At 45.1% G+C, this 27,189-nt stretch overlaps 2 protein-coding genes across 5 annotated transcripts in view; one reads left to right on the top strand and one right to left on the bottom strand.

Annotated features, from left to right (window-relative positions):
- The window catches only part of Jarid2 (jumonji and AT-rich interaction domain containing 2), a 177,225-nt gene extending 174,767 nt beyond the window's left edge, over positions 1–2,458 (top strand). For all 3 annotated transcript variants that reach the window (XM_052157277.1, XM_052157276.1, XM_052157278.1), the window contains one exon: positions 601–2,458. In XM_052157277.1, the coding sequence (XP_052013237.1) occupies positions 601–753 (153 nt within the window). In that variant the 3' untranslated portion in view covers positions 754–2,458. The remainder of the gene's footprint in view (positions 1–600) is intronic.
- Positions 2,459–2,976: 518 nt separating this feature from the next.
- The window catches only part of Dtnbp1 (dystrobrevin binding protein 1), an 86,017-nt gene continuing 61,804 nt past the window's right edge, over positions 2,977–27,189 (bottom strand). Inside the window, exons 8-10 of one of the 2 annotated variants that reach the window (XM_052157279.1) lie at positions 11,718–11,873; positions 4,200–4,343; positions 2,977–3,352 (exon numbers count right to left, since the gene is read on the bottom strand). In XM_052157279.1, the coding sequence (XP_052013239.1) occupies positions 3,105–3,352; positions 4,200–4,343; positions 11,718–11,873 (548 nt within the window). In that variant the 3' untranslated portion in view covers positions 2,977–3,104. The remainder of the gene's footprint in view (positions 3,353–4,199; positions 4,344–11,717; positions 11,874–27,189) is intronic. The other variant, XM_052157280.1, reaches the window with a different exon arrangement.

Below are 27,189 nucleotides of genomic sequence, written 5' to 3'. Positions count from 1 at the left end.
CACATGTGTGCCACCACACCTAGCTACGGATACATTTTAGTAGAGTTGTATGGTTCTCTTGGGTGAAATAAAGGGATACAGCTAACCTCTTTTCTCTAAAGCAGAAGTCACAGACAAAGAGTCATGTGACCTGATGTCACATGCTGGAGAACTTTAGCATCAAACTGTAATGCTGTTCTTAATTTCTGGAGTTTTCTTGTCAGTTGGTCCTCAGAGAGGGCCTGCCGCCTCAGCTACCCTACCTCCAACTATTTGAAGCAGTTTCAGGAGATGTGTGGAGGCAGCTGTTTCTCTTTTGCAGGACAGGAATTTGAGTTCTTTATGGAGAGTTATAGACATGTGAATACAAGTCCACTAGGGGCCAGAGGTGGTGTTAACCCACAGTTGTGAGCTGTAGTGGGTACTGGGAGCCCCAAATGGGGAGGAGTGTTCGATGTTCAGCAGTCCCATCTGCCTCAGGAGTTCCCTTAGGTATCACCCTGCCCTGTTCATCTCTGCATCTCTGAATGTTCAGCGACACACAATGATAAGTCAAAGGATCTGATGTTCGGGATCCCTCTGCTGCACTAACTCCATGTTGTCTGTCTGTCCTTCTGGCAGGAGCAGATCATCAGTTTGGTCAACCAGATATGTGGCAAAGTGTCTGGCAAACACAGTGGCATCGAGAACTGTCTCAACAAACCCACACCAAAAAGAGGTCCCCGCAAGAGAGCGACCGTGGACGTGCCGCCATCTCGGCTCCCATCCTCATGAAGATGCCGAACCCATGGTCACTTATATATTTTTTGTAATTACTATATTCTAGTTTGGAGTACTTGCTGTAGGATACAAGCTGTCTTTGCACTAGCTCTAAGGAAGAATTTCTTCTGGTTTTAGAGAACTGATTTTGTTTTAGCATTAAACTGTTCAAGTTTTTGTACGTAGATATCTAGATACTGCAGTCAGGTTTGGAAGCTGCCGTACACTCACTGTCTAAAACCCTTGAGGGGCTGTATCAATTTATATTGCCCCATGGCTGAGAAAAGCCTTTTTTTGTTTGTTTGTTTTGTTTGGTAACTATTGAGGAATAAAGGCTTTTTAACCCATTTTTGAAGAGGGTGAAGTTTGGAGAACAAATTTATAAAACCATCCATCAGTCAGATGAGATTTTTCTAGATTGGAAAAGGGATAGAAGATACACACACACATACACACACATACAGAAAAGAAAACTTGAAATGGCTTTCCTTTGGCTGTCTTTTCTTCTGTCATGTGCAAGGGGAGTCTGTAACATTTGGAACCGGAGAGCCCCGTGTGTTTGGCTGGGCGGTTATGGCAGCTGAAGGCAAGATGTGAGGTTTGAGTGACAGGTTCTCGCACCAGCACATCACTATGCATCCGTTCGAGGGAGAGAGGACAGAGACAAAAGACTGCCTGCCTTGGAGGGTCACTGAGGGAGACCTGTGCCTGATTTCATTAGGAAATCCATTCTGTTATTATTATTATTATTATTATTATTATTTTTTTTTTGGTGCTGTTGGCTACTTTATCAAAAAAACAAAAAACAAAAAACCCTTCAATAGCATCCTTGAGGAAAAGTTAAACAGCAGTTGACTGTAAGTGCTTCCCTGTCAGCCATGTGCAATTTCCCGACATTCCACCTCATCTCCGCTTGTGTCCCTCACACATCAGCATTAATCTTTGTTTCCCTCACACTTAGAGCCACTAAGTCTGCAGTTCTTTTTGAATGTGAAAACACATCTGTGCTCATCTTGTCTATTTTTTCTCTTCATGTTTTAACAAAAAAGAAAAAAAGAAAAAAAAAACTCCCATCCCTTTTGTACATACTCCTGTAAATTGTTTTAAATACTTGAGCCTTTTCTTGGTGGGGGGAGGGAAGGGGTGAGAAAAGATGAAGAAAAGCCTTACGTTTCAGTTTCTTCATCGGCTGGATTGGATGCTTACAGGGTTTTTCTTGTAACATTTATAAGTGCTGCTTACATCACTCAACAACAAAACATGGAAATGGAGTAGCTGGTGCCCTTCTCCGGTTGTGTGTACAGTATGTGTGGAATAAAAAAGGGAAACTGTTTTCACAAGCTGTTCTTTGTTTCATAATTGGATCAGTCCGTAGCTACCCATACTGCACTGAGCTTGCCAGTGGTGACTGCCTGCCAGGAACGCCCAGGAGCCACTTTGGTGGTGGTTGTTGCAGAAGACTGAACTGTTTTGGAATATTTAACGATTACCTAACAGTCGAGTGTTTTCCAATGTGGTTGTCCAGTTTTTATGGCCTTGCTGTGTACTTTTCCCTCTTTTTGACAGTAAACTTTCGCCTGTGGCTTACAGTTTGACATTAATTTATTAGCGCTGCTCTACACCCCTCCCGAAGGGAGGCTCTGTGTGGTTTATTGCCAGTTCTTTGTTTACTTTTCAGGTTTGTACTACAAGGTTTAATAATAAAAACAAGTTTTTTGGACATCTTGTCTGTCTTATGGGAAGGGACTGGGCTCTCTTTGGTCGGTGGTGCAGAGGCTGCAGGTCAGCAAACGGAGCTGCAGAGGCTGCAGGTCAGCAAACGGAGCTGCAGAGGCATGCCCTTGTTCCTGCTCAGCCACTCCGCTGTGATTCTAGTTCATGTCCCGGGGACCTTGGGAAAGCAAGCCAAATTGTTTTGCCTCAAATTTATATATCGGCTCAGGCCCAGGTTTTCAAATATTGATAGCAGGTTTTTGCCCGATGATGATAGGTAAAATTAAGATTTTCAGATCCCAATTTTACCACTGTTGGTTATGCCAACAGACTGCTCCCATTATGGTAGGGCATGGAATACATATAGCCTGGCCTAGGTCCCATCCCTTCGAGCACCTCCCTCTCCAGCGGCCCTCCACAACTGTGTTCCTTTAGGAACTCTTTCTTTGGACCTCTTGGTCATAGCTGTCAGCAGCTGTCAAGGCGGAGGCCTCTGTCCAGCTCACATACTCACTGGCTGCAGTGTTTACTCCATAAGCTTTATTGTGAGCGCTCCTTAATGGTTCTCACGTCCATTAGCAATTGTGTAAAAATCAAGAACTCCTAACCACCTGGCTTTGCAGGAGGCTTTTGTGCACCAGCTGACAAGTCACTTAAATGTCCTGAGTTGAGTCACACTGGTCACTGTCATCACTGACACCTGGGGTGGACTTCCTGTCAGTGTGTAATGTGACCAAGGCCGTGTCCACCTGTACCTCCTCCTCATCAGACTGGATGAGGGGGGCATCCGCAGTGTCCAGGTCGGTGCAGGCAGAGGGTGAGGCAGGTGGCTGGGATGCTGACTCTGAGGGATTTGGAATCTGAAGACTCATTTCATTCTGACTGGGGTTGGATTCCATCTCTGTTGAAGAATGTAGAAAAAAGCCTCTGATTGAGGTATCACAGTTGGGAGCTGCCATTGATGACAACTTTCTGAGATCCTGTCCCATGGCCTAGCTGCAGGGGGCCACAGGTTAACCAACCGACTGGCCACCTATTCTATACTGTGACACTGGGCAAGATCAAGAAGTCTTTAAAGCCATGTGTGAGTTAAAAACACCGTTATAAACACAGTTTAAAGGCTATGGGCACATGGTAAAAGTTATGCACCAACCCTTGATAACCTAGATGATCCTTTAGCACCTTCAATATCTATAGACTGGTACCAAGATGAATTACTTGGCCTTTAGCACTTTTTCAATTTCACAAGGATTTTCAAGGAATCAAGTTGTTTACACATAGCCAGTCACTGACTAAATCATTCTTGGCTCTGCAAAGGCCTGAGAGGGTGAAGTCAGAGGAATTAGACCTTCAGTACTGTAGGCCTTTCTATAGCTGAGACTTGAGGGTTGTCCTTCTCCCATGTATGTGAAAGAAGGTGAAAAGCTAGTTGTGCAGTGGTGACAAAAGGACCTCATTAGGAAGGCTGCTTAGTGTCAGTCCTGGACTAAGGAAGCACCTGCTCATAAACAGGAAATCAGTGTGTCAGAAGTGGAGTTCCACTTGTGCTTTGTGTGTGCTACACAGGAGAGCTAGCTACCACAGCCCCAATTCAGTGCTTGCCGCCTCTGGGACCTGGGAGCAGCTGCCTGGAGGCAGTAGAGTGCACAGGTTCAAACAGCCTGTATTCGTGTGCCTCACTACCCTCCTACATATGAGAAAGGGGTTCATGGAAGAAGCTGGGCTTATAGTGTTGTCCCTACTCTTACCCATACCAGGGGACATGACAATATTGTCCCCTCCGCCAGAGTTCAAGAAGACATCGAGAGCCTCCTGGTCAGAGATGTCCATGAGGTCCATCTGCTCCAGCGCGTCCACATTCACTTCCATGGATGACATACTGCCCATGGGCTCTGAGAATAGAACAAAGTGTACTTTTTGCTTTTCATGGTAAATGGTGAGTTTCATCATTAGGCTAATTACACTGTTTCCTCCCAGTTCTTGCCTTCTCTAAATGAAGCTGTCTTAAGCTGTCCTAACACCTTTCATGCAGGTAGTGTTTGGAACAGAGTGCTCCTGCAGCATGCAGGGGTAGAGCGGAACTGCCTTCATGGCTTAGAAGGAAGTCAGGAATTGCACCCTATGTCAAAACTGCAATTAATTCTATGGTGATAGCATGAGAACAGCAGCGCAGGAGCAGAAGCCAGGGCCACGGCCTAAATGCCCAAAGCAGTATGCCTTAGAAAGAGTGCTAGGAGTGAGACAGGCCTGGGATGGATACAGTATGAACCTCAGGCTTCACAGATGGAGGCAGCTACAGCGTCGGGGGCAGCACAAACAAAAACATAACACAAATGGAAGATAAGTCAGTGTAGGTGAGGCTTCTAAAATGGACCAGCACTGAAAGTTAAACTTTGCACAAGCTGAAGATTAGAGTGAGCCAAGCAGAAAATAAGTAGGTGTCAATAAATTCCTCACTGCTAGGCATGAGCACACACAGCCACTCCCACAAATGAGGATAGAGTTGGATTAGCTTCAGGTTCGCACATATCTAAATTCCCTCTCTAGGTTAAGTTGATGATTTTGACAATGTTATTCTGAGCCAGTCAGGATAAGCTTAGGCAAGGACGACTTGAACATGTCAGATGTCACCAATGCTTTCATAGCTTTCCTATGTGAAAGCCATAAAGGCAAATGCACTAATGTCACAGCTACTGGGGACGGGGTAGGGAATGGCACTCCCCCTTAGGCACTCCCAAAGAGTCCAATTCTCCTGCCAGGCCTCAAGTGCCGGAGTACCGGCCAGTCGGCCCTCTGTGCCTGCCCTCTAAAAACTCATCTTTGCCAGAGCGAAGACTGAGCAGTGGCTGCTGACACTCCCTGGGAGCCATGAACAGAGCACTAGGACAGAGCAGACCGTGGTCCCAGGCAGGGCCAAGGGTATGCTTGTCCACTCAGGATAAACGCAGAGTGAGGCTTCCAAAGCTGAACTGTAAAAACTGGTCAGTTGTGAGTTAGAAACATAATACAATTCCAATCAAATTTCAGACTAAGTTTACTGAAGAACTTGAAACAAGAATAAATAAGGTAGTGAGGTAGGGTGGAGGCTATTGTATACCAAGACTCATTCTCTGCACCTGAAGACTGATGCTGTCCTGTGTGACAGACGGAGTTCAATAGTGCTCGCAGCACCGTCTGGGAGACCCAGTGGAACACCTTTAACCCACTTAAAAGCAAACTCTTGCCGTGTCCTCAGGCACTGCCAAAAATGTCCCACACAGTCATCACTTACTGAGAATCACAGTGGAGTGTCCTAATTTGTACTTACAGGTTTGAATCTTAAGGTGGCCAAAGCAAGTCACCTTGAGAAATACTGTTTTATCAAAGAACTGTGAAAGTCAATATGTAGATTCAATGAAAGAAAGCAAAGGCTAACGGTTACCTTCCATAGCCTGATGCTAAGGCCCTATTGCTGAAGAGACCACTAATGTCATTATGCATTAGAAATCAACCCTACTGTCTAGCATCCATGGTGTTGGGGTACCTTGTCTGCATGGTGGTTTGAATGAGAATGGCCCTCATTAGCTTATAGATCTGAACACTTGCTTTCCAGTTGGTGAAACTGGAGGATTAGGTGGTGTGGCATTGTTGGAGGCATGCCACTAGGGTGGACGCTGGGGTTTCAAAATTTCACACCATTCTTCAGTCTCTCCCTCTCCCTCTCCCCCTCTCTTCCTCTCTCTCTCTCTCTCTCTCTCTCTCTCTCTCTCTCTCTCTCTCTCTCTCTCTCTCTCTCTCTCTGTGTGTCTGTGTGTATCTGTGTATGAGTGTGTACATGTACACCTCGGGATCAAGGTGCTTCAGTTCCATGCCTGCCTGGAGGATTGCATACTCTGTCATAATGGTCATGGAATCTAACCTTCTGAAACTGTAAGCCTCTTATCAGAGTAACAGAAAAATATCTAAGACAGCATGCTACAAGAGGAGGAAATATAGTCATCCGTGTCACCCAGCTACAAACCTGCCTGCACGACCTATGGGGGCAACAGTAGGCCAAAGGTTACCACAGTGACTGTCCACTTTTGAAAAATCAGCATTGAGGGTCAGGTTTGAGACTAGATAGTTCACAAACCTAGAGGGTTACTATGATTATGCTACAGGAACATAACAATAAAACTACTGCTACTGACATTGCTACACACACAGATCAGTGCCTTACTCAACTCTTTCAGAGAAGCTACTTCTTGCAATAGATGGATGTTAACACAAAGACTCACAAGAAACAACCTACAATGTACAGACAGAGCATTCAGTCCTAAGTAGGATGTCATCTTCACATCCCTTCTCAAGATTTAGACATGTATATGGAAGAAGAGATTGAAAGATTGGAAGAGCTAGAGGTGGTGGTTGAATCTAGGGAACAGTACCTTCCGGTCACTACTGAACTAAGACACATATGAATTCATAGATTGAGAAAGAAATGGACAAGGCCTGCTTAAGTTCAAGCCAGACAAAACCCAGCAGAGAGAGCAGAGGAAGTGGGCACAAAGTCTCAACTCTAACCAAGAAGCTGTTTGTAATTGATAGCTGCTGGGAAAGGGGAAATTGGTTTTCGGGAGTGTTGTTGGGTACACACTCCAGAACAAGCCCAATGCCCAGGAGTTGGCCAACACAGACAGACTCCATGCTGTGTGGGTTTTTTGTTTTTGTTTTTTTTTTGATCAGAGCAAAGGGAAGGAAGGAAGGAAAGAGAAAGAAAGAAAGAAAGAAAGAAAGAAGAGAGAGAGAGACATGAAGCTGGATGGTGGTGTGGTCTGAGTGAGGTTGGACCCCAGAGGATCATATACTTCTATGTTCAGTCCCCAGTTGGTAAGCTGCTGTAGGGATTAAGAAGTGTGACATTGTTGAGGAATATCTGTGTTGGAAGAGGTGTGTCACTGGAAATGTATTTTTAAAAAACACCCCAAATACTTCTTTAATTAAAGTGAAAAACGACAATGATTCCAGTACCCCACACGTCCCCTGAGGAGTCCCCTAGCAGAGCTGGGCTGTGAGCATGGCACTGAGCTCAACCACAGGGCATTTTCTCCTGAGATGAACATTCACACAGCACACACTCACCCCATTCTTTCCTTATACTTTCTCTCAGTGTACCTGAACACCAGAAATGTTAGTCTAGGGGGTAGAGGCAGTCCTAGCCCATGGGCCTTAGTCTGTCAGCAGAGATCCTTATAAACTTGACACCTAACTTGGAGCCAGAGACTAGGCAGCAGGCAGAGCAGGGCTTCCCCCAGGACATCTATCCAAACCTAGAGGTTGTCACCTAGGCACATAAAATCAAAAGAGATGTTCCCTGAGGGATGGATGGTGTTGGGTGCAGAGGACAAGGGCAGAAGCCATGACCTTCCACGGCCCATCGGGCCACAGTGCACTTTGAACTGCAGGCCTGTGGTGGCCTGCTCCGGTGTGGACTGCAGGCCTGTGGTGGCCTGCTCCGGTGCGGACTGCAGGCCTGTGGTGGCCTGCTCCAGGGCCTGCTTCTGCTCCAACGTCACCAAGGCTCTGGAGCTCACAGCTGAATTTGCACTCTCTCCTGACATATTTCTGGATAATATGTTCCATGGCTTTAATTAATATATTAAAACTTTGAAAATGAAGAAAACCTCCCATTGCTATTTTTGACCTCATGGAAGTGCTCACCCCGAGAGACATTTTATGGTCACTGACGGTCTAATCAAGGATCATTTCCCTCCACACAGAGATGAGATCCTCCCTGAAGGAGGGTGCTGGTCTGGGCAGGACGTCTGCAGCAGCACTCCAGGCTGAGGTGCCTGACTACTGTTTGTGAGTCCCTTCCGTTCTAGCTTGCTTGAAACACACATGTACTGGCAACATCTGTCTGGTTTCTTTCTTTTTTTCTTTTTTTGATTTGGTTTTTTCGAGACAGGGTTTCTCTGTGTAGCCCTGGCTGTCCTGGAACTCACTTTGTAGACCAGGCTGGCCTCGAACTCAGAAATCTGCTTGCCTCTGCCTCCCAAGTGCTGGGATTACAGGCGTGCACCACCACCGCCCGGCTACCTGGTTTCTTTTTATAATTTAATTATGAAACATTCAAACATGTTCTGGTCGCTTGAAGATAATTATTCTTGAGATGTTCAAAACCACAGTGATTATCCACTGAATAATGCTTTGTACCACAAGGACCTACTGTATGCCTTCTCCTTTCTCAGAGCCTCTGACTGCAGCACTACCTGGTCCTAGCTAGCGAGCTAGGCTTGGCAGCCAGAGAAGACTGCCTTAGCACCATCAGCCTCGGCTCGCCAGCCCACGACGTTGTGTGTCATGACTCCTTGAGAATACAGACGCATTGGAGGGGCCCTTTCTTTTCATCTTTGCCTCCTCTGGCTTTATACCACACATCCAAGATATGCTGCTCTGGAAGTGAACAGGGCAGAGTTAAATTTCTCAGCAGCAAGGAGTTCTTACAATGTCTTCCTTTCTAAGAGTTGCTTGGCAACTCTTTACACAGCAATAAAACCCCAGCTAAGACAGAAGTTAGCACCAGGGACCAGGGCATTGCTCTGATAGTCCTACCCATGGTTTTGTTTGGTAGAATTTGGACTTTGGGGCGTTCTGTTAGAAAAGCAGTGGGATGCTTTAGGGAAGCTTAATGGGCCATCCTAGTAAGAGCATGAAGAGTGTTGCTGAGGGTGATCTCAACTGTTGGGCCTGGCTCAAGACACTTCAGAGGAGAGGTTTGTGACCTAGACATTATTCTTGTGACATTTTGGTGAAGAATGTGACTCCATTTTGCCGATGTTCAAAAAAATCTGTCTGAGGCTAAATTGAAGAGTTTTGAATTAATTGCATTTGCAGACGAGATTCAAGAAGAGCCTAGTTCAGACCATGTCGTGTGGTTATTAATGCCAAGCTTATAAAGCTCTATAATGAAAAGGGGCAAGAGGGAGAAAGGAGCTAAAGCCAGTGCTCAAGGATATAAACAAAGAAAAGCCATCGCTAAATGGGATAAAGGGAGTAGCGTCTCAGGGCAGGACCACCCAGCTGAGCTTACTAAGGTGAAAGGAAATTAAACAGCAGTTTGGGGCCAGGTATGGTGATATACACCTTTAATCCCAGCACTCAGGAGACAGAGGTTTGCAGAACTGAGTTCAAGAACAGACTGATCTACAGTGGAAGTTCCAGGACAGCCAAGCTCAGGCAGTGAAGGAAACCACAGAAAACAGAAAGCTGGTGAACTTTGTAATTGAATGAGAGAACCAGGTTCCATCTCCAACAATCAGCAGAACATGGAAGCCTCAGCCATGTGGTTCTGGCTTTAGAATCAAAGATGGATTTCCCCCTCCATGGCTAAGGACAGCTGCTGAGGCCAGGAATGTGTCAGGGGTGTCGCAGCATGGAGTCGCAGAGAGGGGGTTATGAGGTTTCCAGCCATGACAAAGGGAAGGAGGTGAGACTAGGCATGTGGCAGGTGTTTCTGCAAGGCCACTGTGCACTGTGTGAAGCTGTGAAGCTAAAGCCTGGATTTAGAGACCAATGCATATTAGATATTTACACTCTGATTCAACAGTAGTAAAATTACAGTTATGAAGTAGCCATGAATATAATGTAGGCCTGGGGCTACCATGACATGAGGCGCTGTATTAAAGGGGCACAGCATTACATAGTTGCCCCATTTTGGTACTTGGCAAACCACCAGCACAAAGTTTCCACTTTGTCCCATAGGAGCTGAAGCAGGCACTGACTGAGTAACCAAACACAGCGCTATTCAGAAAACCCATGGCTTCTCTATATTAGTGGCTTAAACTGGCAAGAAGCAGACTCTGGAGAAAAATGTTAAACCTCAATCCTGTGCTACCTACCAGGAGTTTAAAAGCTAGCTTTGGTGAGCATGTCCTGGGGCAGCAAGTTCTCACAGCCTTTCTGGGCGGGAACATCCAATTGGTGACAAGAACAGAGTGACAGGTGAGGAGTTGGGCCTGGAACGCAGGAGATGCAGAGAGGGAGAGCAAGGGGACAGAGGAGAGGCAGGTCACAGGAGGCAGGCACACCTAGGACTCTAAGACTCAACTGCCTAGGGTGTACTGCACAGCATCCGCCAGGGGGAAAACCATGGTGGTACCTCTCAGGGGAGGCAGTTCTTCAAGGGAGACAAGATGGAGCCTTCCTGTGTCTTCACCCCTAAGGTGTTCATTTATAAATCTGGATGCTATTCCTCACAACACCAATTCAACCAGAGAAGTTATTACAATACAGGTGGCTCTCCATACCCATGCCCTCTATGCCTGCAGGTGGAGAACACAGTTTGGGCTATCATAGCACATCTGTACTAAACATGTCTGAAAGTGTTTTCTACCCAGTGTCTCTAAATAGTACATACTAACTATGAATATGCACTTACATGTGGCAAACCTAAGTAACACAAGGATTCTTGACAGAGTTTGGGGGGTGGATACAGAAGGTTATATACAATATGCCATTTTATATATAAAATTTGTGCATCTAGGAATTTTGGTCTCCATGGAGGGGGTTCTAGAACCATGTACCAAAGGATGACTTTCTGTTACAGTCTATTCTGATAAAGACAATCACCCTTTAAAATGCCCTTTCTTTTTTTCAACCTCCATGGTTCACCTGGGAAGCTTCAGGCATGAAAATCGCTCATTTTACCAATGACTCCATCTCCAGCCTCTCAAAGAAATATATAGAAATAGTGTTTAAATAAAAAATTTTCATGGAAAACACTATGGATAAATTGGTTGACTTTAAAAACATTTCTAAATTAATTGAAAGGAAAAAACATGCTAAAATTGAAGATTTTCATGGAAAATTATACAGATAAAATGGTAGACATAAAAACATTGCTAAAATAATTGAAAAAAGAAGTAGTTTTAACACTGGGGAGAAAACTTTCTGATGACATTTGAGAAGTCAACTATAACGATGTTGACTGTGGTAGCAGTGACATATAGACTCAACAGACAGAAAAGGACCACACTAAAATTATAGGTCATTTCTTTTCCTTTTTAACCTACAACATTTTTTTTTCTGGCTCAGACAAGTGGTTGCCTAGCATGTTTAAGACCCTTGGTAGATCCTGAATACCACAAAATAACAAAATACTTTTCAAAATTCTGTATGAATATAATTTCATCTTTAATTGTAAGGTAGAGGCAAAATAATGTCACCTCAGGCATGATCATGGCAGCCACGTTCATTCAGTGTCTAAGCACCGGACCGCCCCATCCCCCACTCGGTAGGCAGCTCACCTCGCCTCTCTGCGATCTGCAGGTAACCCGTGGACAGGTACTGCTCCATGTCCTGCTGGAAGGCTTCCTCAAAGAACTTCTGGCGCTCCTTCAGCTTCAGTTGCTGGGTGTGCTCCATCTCCAGGACCTTCTGTGTGTGCTCTGTGTCCAGTTCAGCTGAGGAAGCAGAGCAGGAGTTGTGAGAGCTCCAGCAGGGACGGCGCAGGAGGAGACAGGTTGACTCTGCCATGGAGGACGGCAGAGGCCCCCTTCTTCTGCACACTGCTTCCCACACAGAGCCCTTGCCCCTGTGTTCTCTCTGCTGGGGACCTCCCACCACAATGCCTGCTCAAGGCAGGGACACTCATCAGTCACTGCCGGCTTCTCAGGTGACCCTCCACCTTGTTCCATCCTGATCAATTATTTACTTGTCTGTGTGCCTCTGTGCATAGCCTCACAGAGAAGAGGGTGTTAAATTCCGGGAGTTAGCCACTTAGGCAGTTGTGAGCCAGTGGTATAGGTGCTGGGAACTGAAATCCCATTCTCTGAAGGAGCAGCAAGTATTCTTTTGAATTTATAAATAATTGATTTCTAAATCTTGATTTATAAATATGATAAAACAGGTAGCAATTTGAGTTCCTGGAGGAATGTGCCGATAGTTCATTCTTTTTAATATCTTGTCAATCAGTTCTGTTTCAGAAAGATAGGAAACCTTTAACAGATGCAGTAAGAACACAAATACTGAAGTCATTGAGCCTGAAAACGGAAGGAAATTTGGATACATGCTCCACCATGATTATATTATATTATATACACACATATATATCATATACTAATTATATAAGAACATTTTATTAAATAAGCAAGTCTCCAGAGGACTAATTACTCTTCACTATATTATAGTCTCTGGGGTAGACAACGTCACAGACTGGTAGACTGAGGGAGGAGGAGGACAAGGGAAGGAGTGTTGTTAATGGGCACAGAGTTCAATTTTTTTAACATAAGGTTATCAGGGTGGGAGGCAGCTCCATGGGCAAAACAACTGCTGGGCTGCCAGGGAGACAAGAGCCACCCTGATGTCATCCACTGAGTGGTGCCAAGAAGCAACACAGATGAGAAACCTGAAAGAAAAATGAATTAAAAAGCGCCTCACTCTGACAAACAGCAGACTCTTGGCCACAGAGTCCTCCCTAAGGGAAAGCGGTTCTGGCTGTTGTTTTGGGAAAGAAGTCAAGTCAACCCAGATGTTTAACCTGCAGCTCTGCCCCACCTTTACACATATGACAAGATGTTGTCATCTATGAAATCTAAGCCTGACAGCCATGTAATCAGATTACCTCCTCGCCCCAACCCTCACCAAACTCGCAAAGTTCTAAGTAAATTTTGTGTTAGGTTGCATTCGCAGTTACCTGGGGCACATTTGGCCTACTTCGGGCGGGGACACCACACTCAAAAGGGTTTCAGGGAATGGTCTCAAGAACAAAAGGAACAACCTTCAGAAAAAGACAGTGGATTTCCCACACATCTGGAGTGGCCCCCTAACTGCATTAGCAAGCCACACCTACATCTCCTGTTGGGTCATTAGTACCATCATCCTTCTCAAAAGCACCATCACTCCAGAACACACACAGACTCCCATCACCACCTCAGGGGCCACAATCAATACTCAGGGCACAGCTGGGACAGATGGATGTGAAATTTACAAAGCCTAACCAGCACACTCACTTCAGGAGCGGCCTCACCACACTCTGCAGTCCAGCACCTTTAAAAGCCCCTGGGACAGAAGACAGTGAGGTGCTGATCACAGATGGCCCCAAATCTGCTGCAGGGCAGAGACTAGAAACACCTCAATTTAGACCATGAAAAGAAAAGTAGTACACACTGAATTAAATATGTGCTGAGAAAAACGGCAGTAATTTTTCATTTAAGGTAATTTTAAAAAGGACTACATTTTTTTTCTTTTTTCTTTTGGACATGGGTTTCTCTGTGTAGCCCTGGCTGGCCTTGAACTCTTATAAGAGATCAGCCTGCCTCTGCCTCCCAAGGGCTGGGATTAAAGGCGTGCGCCACCACTGCCTGGCCTGCCTCTGCCTCCTGAGTGTTGCAATTAAGGGCATGCTACCACCACCCAGCTTAAGAATTACTTTTTTAAAATGTGTACTGGCTACAATCTAATGTTATCACACTTTGTCAGGAAACACACATTTCAGAAAACTATAATTTATGTAGCAGGGTTATGGAGAACTGTGAAACCTCTGAGTTCTTATACACAAATCCTTCAACACTCAACAACCAAATAGCTTCCAGATGACAGGACCATTAAAAGGTGAGGAAAGCTAACATCTTCATGCCTTGCCCTTATGTAATAGTTTATAAATGTTTCAACAGTGTCAGTGTCAAGTGGCCATTTTTTTAACAACCAAAAGCATAAATAATAAGAAAGGGTGTGATACAGGTTCATGGAAGAACATCTGCATCTCTATGCAGTGGGAGTAGCCCAGGTCACAAGGTGGAGTTCCCAAGGAACTGCTTTTGCTCTTTGGGATGTTCTGGCTTTTCCTCTTTCTTTTTTAAGATTTACTTATTTTATGTATATGAGCACACTATAGCTGACTTGACACACCCCAGACCATTACAGATGGTTGTGAGCCTCCATGTGGTTGCTGGGAATTGAACTCAGAAACTCTGGCAGAGCAGTCAGTGCTCTTAACCTCTCCAGCCCGGTTTTCCTTCTTTCTGTTCACAAAATTTTGATTCAGCTTTTAGTGTTTTTCACTTTGAAGTAATTTCAGATTCATAGCATGGTGGCAAAAAAAAAAAAAGTACATCCTGAGTGATGTGGACTCAGCAGAGTAAATGCTGAGCGTGCCTGTGCGCTGGATTAAGTGTCTAATGCCACAGGCAGGCAGATACAGACCTGGGGCTGTCTCCTAATGCTCAAATGCCACACAATTATGGCATGATATCAAGGCCAAGAACCTGATAGCACAACTCACAGAACTTGTTCAGATCCTCACTGGGCCCTGGACTCCACGTGTACATGTGTGCACATGTGTGTGTACATGTGTGTGTGGTGTGTGTGCACACAGATTTCCCAGCTCACAGCCTGTACAGCCAGTCCAGATACTTCACTGCACATCAGACAATTCCGCAAGCTGTTCTTCTGTAATCAGTCAGCCTTCCCTAAGTGCTGAGCCCTTCTCCAAATCTGGACTTCTGTTGCCATAAAAATGCCACAGCAACAGACACCTGCAAGGCTTTTCTCTCTCAGCCGTGGGCTCATCTACACTGCTCCATGAGCCGAAAACATGCTCCTTAGATTTCTGGGGGAATAAACCGTAACTGGTGTCCCAAGGATGGATGGGTGGATTTCAGCTTTGAGCTATATGAATAAAGCCACTGCAAACATCTGCATACACCTCTGTGTGAACAGGAGTGATCTCTAAGACGAAGGTCCATCCTGTGGGCTGTATGGCACGGAGCAGCCGCCCATCCTGCCAGAGGCCGCCTCGCTGCACATACATGGTCAGTGGGTGAGAGCCTGGGCTCTGCTCACAGCTGCTTCCTGGGGTTCAAACTGAAGCCCTTCCCTTCTCCTTCCTGCAATACTTCTGGTCTCTACCAAGTCCCAGCTTCATCCTATGTTCTTTAGCAGCTGTTGTTTCTGATGTTACTTTATAAAGGTCCTGGAAGGTACTACTGCCCTAATTACTTTTTGTCATATCTGGGCTTATTTAACATATTTAGCTGTACTAAAACTTTGTACAGAAACTGAAGACTTTTAAGATAAGACATACAAGACATTACTCTAGGTGAAACCATCTCTTCCATGGTTTTATTATCTAATTACAGCTGCACTTCCTTCCTGCAACAGCTCTCACAATAAGGTGCTCACCCATTCCTAAAGTTTCTCCTGCTTCCCTGCCCCTAACACAAGACACAAAGAATACAAACTACCCCATAGGAGATACTACAAAAAAAATTTCCTGGAATTAAGATATTATATGTATTTTAAAAAACTTCAAGGTCCAAACCTTGCATTTCAATAGCATTTAAAAGTTTTATACAGTATCTGAGAAAAAAAAAACTAGAATGAGGGAATTAATACATTTGTTTTATTTACTGACCTTCTATGGTGCTGGGAAGAACCCTAGGCACTGACACACACCAACCAGGCAAGCTCTATCAATACGCTACACCCCAGGGCAAGCCAACCCACTCTCAAAAAGAAAGTTATATGACTTCTTACAGAGTCTTGCCCTATTTGGAAAACACACATGAGGGGATAGCCTTGGGGCTGGAGAGATGGCTCAGCAGTTAAGAGCACTGACTGCTGCTCTTCCAGAGGTCCTGAGTTCAATTCCCAGCAATCACATGGTGGCTCCCAACCATCTGTAATGGGATCTGATGCCCTCTTCTGGTGTGTCTGAAGATAGCTACAGTGTACTCATATAAAATAAATCTTTAAAAATAAAAAATAAAATAAAGACATAGCCCTGTACACACACACACACACACACACACACACACACACACACACACACACACACACAGGCGCCCCTCAACAGTACTAAGTTTTATACATGCAGCTGTGAAAGGAATATCCTTACTACCATGCAGCTGTAAAGAACGAGGCCAGTTCTAGAAGTGTCAGAACAAGTAACATTTGTAAAACTACAGAATTCACAGCAGTTCCACAGTTGTTCACCAAATGCAGTTTCCTAAACTCAGGCCATAGGAATTCTGGTGTACTTTTGGGACACATTACATTTCTATAAATTATTCTGAACAAAATGGCTATTGTCTTGGCTTTTACAAAACTATGTGCCACAGGAACACAATGTAAAGGTTTATTATTATGGATGGTCAGAGACCCCTCCTCACTGAAGTCTGCTGTCCAGGCCATGTGGTCGCATGGAGGGACAAGCCCAAATGGGCATGCATGGCTGCATCCGGACGCACAGCTCTTGGTCTGCACACGGCTCACTCTTCAAATCCCATCACTGGGAGGTCACAGGCTGGGTGACTATCATATCCATTACTGCCTGTTTTTACTTACTCTTGGTTGGGAAGAAACTAATCCCTAATGCTACATGAAAGAATTTGGGGTCTTTGAAATGAGAACATGGCACCTAGAATCAGATGGAAGGTGTTTCCACATTCATTATCCTGGCTGCTGCAGTTTACATAACCAGAACAGCGAGTGGCTCAGGGGTAGGTACGTGACAGCAGGTCCTTCCCTCCATGCCCGCAGCAGATCCATTACAAAAGCCCGAGGAGGACTGAAGGGTGGGCGAGAGACACCATCTGTGGAGCCTCATGCACTGGCAGCCTGCTCAACCCCATACAAGGAGGTCAACAGAGGCACCTGGTGGTCTGCAGTGAGGTCGGTGGCATCGAGAGGCTGCACTTGCTGCAAGACAATGTTAAAAAGGAACAAAACCTGCGCACCCACCAGCGCCATCCGCAGACACTGCTGCGTCCCCTCACTGAGGAGGAGCACTCTTCAGCCCAGAGTGTATAACAAGTCACGATACCACAGGTCCTGGTACCACATATGGGAACTGGGGTCTCATCTTCCCCATTCCCAGAAGCAGTGGAGATGTTTTGGTTTTTTCAAGACAGGGTTTCTCTGTGTAGCCCTGGCTGTTCTGGAACTCACTCTGTAGACCAGGCTGGCCTCGAACTCAGAAATCTGCCTGCCTCTGCCTCCCAGAGTGCTGGGATTACAGATGTGCGCCACCACCGCCCGGCCTAGAGATGTTTTCAAACATTGCAACTTGGAATTTCCTGTGTCATAAAATTAAGACCAGTAATTAAGTTTTCAAAAGAAAAGACGCACATCCACACCCCCAGAGAGATATGCCTACATAAGGCCTAGAGACGCAAAGCACGCTGCTCTCTCTCACTGCATTCACACAGTGTGCAGCACTGTAGCGAGGTGACTTGATTATAGTCACGTGCACAACAGAACTGACAGAGTCAAGTTATCAGGAGTCAAGTTATCAGCACACTGTCAATTGACACCAACCCACATTCTTCTGGGGCCACATTCTCTTCCCATTGTGCTGGTTAGTTTTTTTTTTTTTTTTTCAACTTGGCACAAACTAGAAATATTTGGGAATGGGAAAATTGAGAAGATGCCTTCATTAGATTAGCCAATAGGCAAGTCTGATTGATGTGGGACGGTCTAGCCTGCTGTGGGAGGTGCCACTCCTGGACAAGTGACCCTGGGTTGTGTAGGAAAGCAGCCTGAGTAAGCCACGAGAGCAGCTCAGTGAGCAGCCGACCTCCTCACCTCCAGGCTCCAGCCTGGAGTCCTGACCGAGAAGTCCTTCCCAAACTGCTTTTGGTAATGGTGTTTATCACAGTCTCTGTCTCTCTCTGTCTCTGTCTCTGTCTCTCTCTCTCTCTCTCTCTCTCACACACACACACACACACATGAAGAACAGCACCCTGTGAAAATGTGAAGGAAAAAAATATACCTTTTTCCCCAATCTTGTTTGTTTTGGTTATAACAATGCAAGAATAACCAATATTATGCAAGTTCTGTATAATACATGATATTCCAATATATCTTACCATATAGTGACTTACAGTTTTTCAGTATATTCTGCAGTAGAGATGTGTCTTTGTTTTGTTTTGATGTGGTTTTTCTTGGTCTCATTAGGGAGCCCTGTCTAGCCTGAAAGCTGGTATGTAAACCATGTTGACCTCACAATCCTGTCTCAGTCCCCGGACTCTAAGGTTATAGGGACATACCACCACCCGTAGCTTCAAATATTGTTTTTTAAACGGGGTTCTTTATTATTTTTGAAAATAATTCTGGTATAACCTCCTGCAATGCTATTAAGAAACTTTAAAATTAAAGAGTCCAGTAAGCGTAAGATCGTATGAACATTTTAAGTACAACCTAATTCCAAGCAGCTCTACAAAATACACATCATCAAATCAGCTAACATTTTACTTTGTTGTTGTTGTTCTGGTGTGTTTGTATTATGAAGTTAAATAGTTCTTTTAAGAATTCTACATACATAGCCTCGTGGTGGTGATGCACACCTTTAATCTCAGCATTTAGGAGGCAGAGACAGGCAGATATCTGAGTTAGAGGCCAGCCTGGACTATAGAGAAAGTTCTAGGACAGCCAGGGCTACACAGAGAAAGCCTGTTTTTAAAAACCAAACCAACCAAACCACAACAACTGAAGTGGCAATTTCTTGTTTCTTTTGAGACTCAGGTCATAAGGATGATTTACTGGAGCAGACAGGTGAAAGAATGTTTTGCTGAAGTAGACACAGGTGAGAGGATGTTTTGCTGAAGCAGACACATGAAAGGACACATGATGTTTAGAAAGAATATAAATGTGACCACAGATAGTGGAACAAGGCTCATGCTTTGGTTCTCCTTGTATCGCTTTGCTAGTGTTCACTGATCATGCTCTAGTATTGGTTCGCCTTACATGGCGTCGCTGGTTTTTGCGTGCTGCAACTTCATAGAAGTAACTAGTCAAAGAACTTTTCGTGATATTCCAGCAGCTTCTTGCCACTTCCACAGACTCACACCAACCCGGTGAAGCTTTGGGGTTTATTCCAGATGAAGCCACAACTGCTGATTCATGTTTGGTGGTTTGCTAGTGAATCGAACTGCCAATATCCTGACAACAAAGACTGGAATCACCCCAAGGAACTATTTCTAAACAGGTTCACTCCCTTCCACCCCCCACCCATCATAATGACATTTTCTACCACCTCTGGTGGGTGGTGGGCTCAAAGGGAGGTTGAAGCATTGAAGAACCCTTATTAAAGCAGATTTTGAAAAATCCAAGCCTACAAAAACCTGACAAAAGCCATTTGGGAAAAGCTATGCCAAGCAAGTGAGTTTCCTGGAGCTGGCCCACTGTTCTGCAGGGCCGCAGTGGGAGCACTCTGAGGCAGCTCCAGAGACTCTGTCCCAGGACTGCTTCCTGCTGCTGAGATGCCTTTCCCACCACTATCACACAGCCTAAGGATTTCTGGGCATCAGTCCACACAATTGGTCAAATTTCCTGCAGGTCAACATGAAGAGATGAACTTTCATAAATTAATGCTGTTTCATGACTTCATATAATTCCTGATTTGATTCAAATAATTTTAGGAAGAAAATTTAAGGAGATAGTTTTAGTTGTTTTGCCAGAAAGATGTAATAAAGTTAGAATCAAGAATGAGGCCTCAGGTATGCATCAAGAGACAGCAAAGTCATGTAAAACTACTGCTTTGAACTTATAATGAGCTTACAGAAGGAGACACTGCTTTGAACTTACTATGGGTGTGCTTCTGTAACTCCCCTTTTGTGTAAAAATTTATCTATGAAGTAATTTTATAAGGAACTTTTGTCTAAGCCAGGCGGTGGTAGCGGATGCCTGTAATCCCAGCACTCTGGGAGGCAGAGGCAGGTGGATTTCTGAGTTCAAGGCCAGCCTGGTCTACCAAGTGAGTTCCAGAACAACCAGGGCTATACAGAGAAACCCTGTCTCAAAAAACCAAATCCAAAAAACCAAAAAAAAAAAAAAAAAAGGAACTTTTGTCTAAAAAGGTATAAAAAGGCTGAGAGAAAAAAAAATAAAGTGTGGCTGTTGGAACTCTGCTCCATTCACCAAATATGTATATGTCTGTCTATTTGTATGTACATACATACATATGTAGAGATATGTATATAAGTAGGCATGTGCACTTGTGAAATTGGTGAAACCTGTAAGTTGGGTCCAACAAGGGGAGGCAGCAGAGAGAGATATATATATAGAGAGAGAGACAGAGAGACACATGAGAGAGAGAGAGAGAGAGAGAGAGAGAGAGAGAGAGAGACAGACAGAGAGAGTGACCCCAACTTCCTTTCTTTTCTCTCTGGCTCACAAAGAGTTAATGAATTTAGCCTCTTGTCTGGCCAGAAGCCAGAAGCTTTTGGCTCCAGAAGAATAGCAAGAAAGAGTTAAATTGGCTTGCTTCTGGCCCCATCCAGCAATGCCATACCCTGTGGCTGCCTTCCTCAGAAACTGGATGCTGGGGCACCTTCAGCAAACAGAACCTAACTCTAGTCACTTATGTCTATGTGACATCTGGACTGTATGTGCATCGGTTTGCCTGCCTGCTTTCTTCTCTTCTCTGGGATTTCCTGCTGTGTAGATGTAGGAGAAACCACAGACACCTTTGAAAAAAGGAAGGAAGGCAGCAGGGCAGCCCTGGAGGGCACCATAGCAGGAGCTTCTGGCCAACATGAAGGCGTCAGTGCCTGGCAGGAAGGGAAGGGGACTACAATGTGAACAAGATGAGTGTGAAATGTGATGCTCAGTACTCATGTAAACGATGTCCTGAGACAACCTCACCCTGTGCATTTCTGCTTTGGCCTGGCTCCTCCATTACATTGTGGACAGTGAAGACTTGTATGAGCACAGCTCAGAAATAGAACTATAGTAAAACATTGCTTCCCCAGCTATAAAGGCACTGCACACTGCCAACTACCCGTGGCTAAGCAAGGGATACCCCAGTGCTGTAACCACGGTTAGCACTCTGCTCATCCTCTGCCACAGGCTCACTACCCTCTGTACTCCAGTAACTTTTCCCAATAGGTTGTACAGTCACTACCAGCCCCTACCCAGTAACTCTTCCCTGGCACTACATGCTGGCCTTTCATTCATCCCAAGGTTTATATCTAAGGTATATGTTGGTGACAATCACAGAATGGGGGCTGCATACTGTCTGCCCACGTCAGAAGAAGGGGTACCCTGGTTACGCAGGCGAGTGCTTGGAGGCCTTCAAGCAGTCGGGTCAGATGTTTGGGAGCAATGGTGCACGAGTGAACAGCAGTAGCTTACGAAAGAGCAGGACAGCTGGCAGAACGCCTGAATGCCATGTCATGGGCAGAGAACAAAAATATTATCATCAAGGCTAAAACTGGGAGCAGGAAGTGGCTACCAGCTTTCCATAAAATGGAAAATGACATTGTCACAGTGACCCACATGATCAGTGCAGCATCCAGAAGGGGCAATGGCCAGTGGAATCACAGTGACCCACATAAGCGCAGTGTACACCTCAAAAGTCTGCCCATTACCCAGAGCAATGTTAGCCCAGAAACCTGTACCACATGAGAAATAACATACAAAATGTTAAGTCAGAACAGAGCGTGGTAGCTCATATATGTAATCCCAGCACTACTGAGGTGAGTCAGGACTGCCTTGAGTTTGAGACTTTCTGGGACTATACAGTGAGTGAGCACCAACTGGGATATACTTTAAGACGGCATCAAAAACAAGACCAAGAAAAACCAGCCACCAAACAACAAAAAAGTTACTACAAACTGACAAAATACAGCCTCAAACAAATACAGTATTTCTAAAATTTGTATTTCTAAAATAATGTCTTGAACTTTGACTTGAGGTTGAGAATTCCAACTAAGCACAGACTAAAGGAGAATGTGTAGAAGGGCATGCCGCCTGGAGATTAGTTGGTAAATTGGAGGGCAAATTGGCAGAAATGTTCTTATGCTGTAAACAAATGACAGCAACTCACATAGAAGAAACACAATATTGGGGGGCGGCCTTGGGGGATCTGGCTGGCCTCCAACTTGCTATGTAGCCAAGGCTGACCTTGAACTCTTGATCCTCCTGCATTTTTTTCCCTCCAAGTACTGGGATTATAATCATGTCCCACCACACCTGAGTGCATAGCCACTTTTCTGGTTACCATGACAAATATCTGACAAAAGCAACTGAAGGAAGGGAAGGCTGAGGACACGGTCCATCAAGGCGGGGTCATGTTCTTTAACTGCTCTAGGCATAAAGTAGAAATCAGATTCTAGGATAGCTGAGTACCTACTTCAACAGTGACTAAGGGTCAGGGAAACCTCTTTGAGAAAATGTTTAGTCTGGGCCTAAACTAAAATAGTAAATTTCATGAAGTGTTTTTGTACATGATCACAAGCAGAAGACAGAGACCCTAAAAACAAGAAAACTCTTACTGATAACAGCCTTCCTGTGGCAGAGGCCTGCGACTATAGCCACTCAATCCCAGAACTGCTGACAAAAGGATTTTACAAGTGGGGCTCTGACTTACAGGGCATGGATCTCAAGATTTGGCAGCACAAACTATCTTCATCCACTGGGCACATGTAGAAGACATGACAAGAGGAAACAGGCTGTGATGGGGTCACACGTAGTGTCTGTGTCTCTTTCCTCCCTCCCCTTTCATTCTACCAAGTTCTGTTTGTTCAGAGAATCCTGGGGTCCCAGGGTTGGGGAACCCCAGGAGAAACCATAGTCCATGGAAAACCTGTGCCAGGCTCTGCAGGTGCTCTGGTCCTAGTAAGCAGCTTAGTGCAGGCTGCACAAGGCCCTCGGATTTACATTCGGGAACTTGCACTTCTGCTGAGTTCGGGGATTCCGTCTGCTTTGCTCCCCTAACATCAAGTATGCACTTAGTAATATTTAACTACTGCTGTTGAGGGAAAAAACTCTGGGAGGAGACAGAGAAGGAAAGTGCTTCCAGGACTTTATCTACCCCTTCCCAAAGGTGAAACTGGTCCATCCTTAAAGACCAGACAGACTCAGACACACAAAGATGTAGTGGATGGATGGCCTTGGTGCTGTTTTATTTTGATGTTAATTCTACTTTCCCAGGAGGGGCTGTCTGGAATGAGGAATGAGTCACAAACTCAGGTGACTCCTAGTGAACCATCCCCTAATGAATAAAGGAATCAGTCACTGGGTGAGTAGGTGGGACTTCCAGGTTGGACTGAGGATGAGAGGAAGCAGGAGAGAGTCAGGGGCTTTTTGGAAAGTGAAAGGGCAAGCTGTACCTACTAGTGTGTCCTGCCTTATGGTGAATCCTAATGGATTTGCCACCGGAGGACTTAGATTTAATATGGCATACAAGATTAGCATTCTAGTTGTTGCACCCAGAGACTGAGTTACCATTGTTTCTGAACTAAGTTTGTGTGATGTTTTTCTTCACTAGGTGGTGGCTTGATTGGGTCCCAGAAAGTGCAGAGGCAAAGCATGGTTTTGCCTGATGTGCACCACAAAAGGCTGGGATGGATTTGAAGCGTGGGGCTGGCATGGTAGTGACCCGCCAGTGGGAGCTTAGTGAGCTGGGTGGAGAGATTTTTGGAGCTCTGAGTGAGAAAGTGTCCACGAGGTAAGAACTGGCTGTTGAGACTGCCTGGGCTGAGAGTAGCTGGGTGTAGGAAGGGGACTTGTCATTCATTTTAATATTTCCTGCAATGCATAGGCCCATCAGCTAGTCCCTGAGTACCCAGAACCTAATATGTGCTAATCACTGGAGTACAGGAGCAGAACAGAGTTCATGCAAATGTGTGTGCACACATATATGCACATGCAGTTGCTTCTAACACTGCCTACACTGTTTTTATTGTTCCCAGTTGTCTGCCCTGTCCAAGGAGGAAGATACATGGTTTTAATACTTTAAAACTTCAACTTCACAGTATGAAAGACTATTACACAAATACGTATTGTGTTTAAATTCAGATAATGATCTTGCAGAGAACTAGAGTTCAAATCCTCACATAGCTGTTGAAGGGCTTACAACTGTCAGTAACTTTAGCTCCAGGGGATCCAAAGCGCTCTCTCTCTCTCTCTCTCTCTCTCTCTCTCTCTCTCTCTCTCTCTTCTCCCCCCCTCTCATGCACGCATATACACACACTTTGTGTATATCAGTAGCCTTATATTTAAAAAAACAAAAACAAAAGATACAGACTAATTAACAACTGTTGCAGGATTTTCCCTGTCCAATCTCATTAGGGCAGTGGGAGGCCTGTGACTGGACAGGGAAAAGGGAGGCGGAGCTAAGAGTTGTGGAGACAGAGAGCATCTCAAGGCAGAGGCAGAGGAGGAACCAGGATAGCAGCTGACGTGTATGCACGTGCTGTTTACTAACCACAAGTAGCTAGGATTTCACAAGGTTAGAAATGTTGGGATAAAGCTTTTATCATTTATCAATTGGCTCTGAAATTATTGTATTGGCATTTTGTAAACTGTGATATTATTGATACATAAATGTAATTGGTTAGTTAAGCTTTAAGAGTCTTGATTCTTCCGGGGTACTGGGTATTGTGATGTGAAGGCTGACAGTGGGTGCATGGTAGAGAGAGGAACTCAGGGGCGCTGGGGGGGTGGGGTGGGAGTGTGCCAGAGAGGGGCGAGGGGGGATCTGCCCGATGGAGAGTTGGCAGGTTCATTTTTTAATATTTTCTGCAACATTAAACTGCTCAGTAAAAGTATATGTGCAAGCATGAGGACCAGAATTTGATCTCCAGAACCCACATAAAAAGCCAGACACACTAGTGTGCACTTGTAATCCCAGCACAGGGGAGACTGAAGCAGATGAGACTGGGGTCCTTGGCCAGTCACCTTAGCCCAATCAGCAAGCTCCAGGTCCCAGTCAGAGATCTTGTCTCAAAAAGCAAGGTAGATGGCTCCTTAGGAACGACACCCGAGGCTGGCATTTGGTCTACAGAGGAGGCGGGGTGACGCACGCCTGCAACACTTGCACTTAAGTGGGGAAGAAGGCTCAGTCCAAGGTCATCCTTACATAGGGAACTTGAGTCCAACCTTGGCTACAGAAGACCTTGTTTTAAGACAAAAATCAACAAGAAATAAAATATAAAAGGATATATGGATTAAAAACCTACTTGCTTCCAATCCCCACACCCCAAAAATATTTTGAAGAGAGAAGAAAGCAAGCACTGGAGATGCTTCAAATGACTTGGTACGTGGAGCTCTGGGAGCCAGCGCCTCCCTCTAGTGGACAGAGTGGAAGCCAAGGCACTGTGTAATCTAATCCACTCACCATCTTGAGAGATTTCAAACAAGCAGGCTCTCAAACGGCTCTAACTCCTGCAGGCCAAAGATAACTTTGTTTCTTGTACCAGGTCAACAGCCTCCTAAATAACAATGATCTTTTCCCAAACTATCCACACTATTTTGGTGTGATGTTCAGGCTGTAGGCCAGGATGATGTCAAATTCATGGCACTACCCCTGTCTCAGTCTTCCAAGTGCTGCGATTACAGTCTAACAGGACCCTGCAGGTGCTCCAATGATGAAGCGCCAGGATATTGAACACTCAGAGGACAAATACAGAACACTCTGCTTCCTTCCTTTCCATAAGGAACGATGGAGCAGAAAGAGCCTGGGCTCTGGGGTCAAGACCATAATGCTTGGCCATCTGCTTCAACACAGACTAGAAGGTGTCATATTAACAACTTGTGTACAACATGGCAAATGTCTCCTGACAGGGTGCAGGAGTATTTATGAAGACAGGAGATACAAGGCAGTCACTCTCAATCCCACTGTCTTTGAAGTGGGTCACAGATCTCCAGAGCTCTATCAAGAGTCCCTATCTCATCCTCCCCTACCCAAAGAAAGGATACTGTGGTATAAATCTGCCTAACACTGGTCTGAGAAACCAAAACTTGTGTTTATAATACAAAACCCTCTGAAGGTAATTAGTAGGGCTCAAAGCCAGATATCTGGAAAAGGAGTATTAATTGCCAGAGAAACTAAGAAGTGAAGAAGAAAGCAACTCATCACTCCTTATTTTCCCAGATTACTTGTCATCAGACAAGAGACTTCAGAGCTTCCTTACACTATACTAACTTTCCAGTTAAAACAAGTATTTTGGCATTGCATTTCCCAAATACACAAACAACAGAACCAGCAAAGAAGCAATAAAAACTCCTGCTAGGAGCTAGAAAGATGGCTCAATGGATGAAGCTCTTGCTCACACGAGCCTGATGATCAGACCAAAGGACCCATTTAAAGTCCAGCAGGTGTGGCACCACTTGTACTTCTGACACTTCAGAGGGAGGGAGGCAGACACAGGTCCCTGGGGCACGTTGGCTCGCTGGGTCAGTGAGCTCCAGATTCTGCAGGAGACCCAGACTCAGTACAGAAACTGGAATGGATACAGGAAGACACTTGATACCAACTTCAGCTCTCTACCTGCATGTATGTGTGTGTGTACAAGCTTTTGTTGCATAACACATTTGATATCTTGAACAAATACAACCATTCTATTACCACACACACACACACACACACACTTATTTACTCAGTATGACAACACACATAGGAGAAATTTCACAAGGCCCTAAGCCCTAAAGGAGGCGCTGCGAGCAATGCGCACCGGCAAGGTTCCTGCTGACTTAAGCTTGCCAAGAGTTGAAACAAAGAGCGACAGGCAATAAATAGCTACTGAGAAAAGGTGAACTGGTTTTCTCCTGGGATGAGTCCCCATCCCAGATGTGGTGGCACAACACCTGTAATCCTACCACTTGGCAGGTGGAAACAAATATATCAGGAGTTCATCTCGGGCTATATGAGACCCTGTCACAAAACAAACAAGCCTGATGATCACGGAGTGCTAGTCAGAGATTGAACTGGCATATTCTCTCTCAAAAGCCAATGGCCAGGGCTGAGCTGGTTCCCAGCATCTATATCAAGGAGCC

This window comes from Apodemus sylvaticus, chromosome 14 (genome assembly GCF_947179515.1).
Source record: "Apodemus sylvaticus chromosome 14, mApoSyl1.1, whole genome shotgun sequence".
Taxonomy (NCBI): Eukaryota; Metazoa; Chordata; class Mammalia; order Rodentia; family Muridae; genus Apodemus; species Apodemus sylvaticus.
The sequence above is the reverse complement of the archived record's forward strand: the minus strand, read 5'-3'. Positions and strand labels throughout refer to the sequence as shown.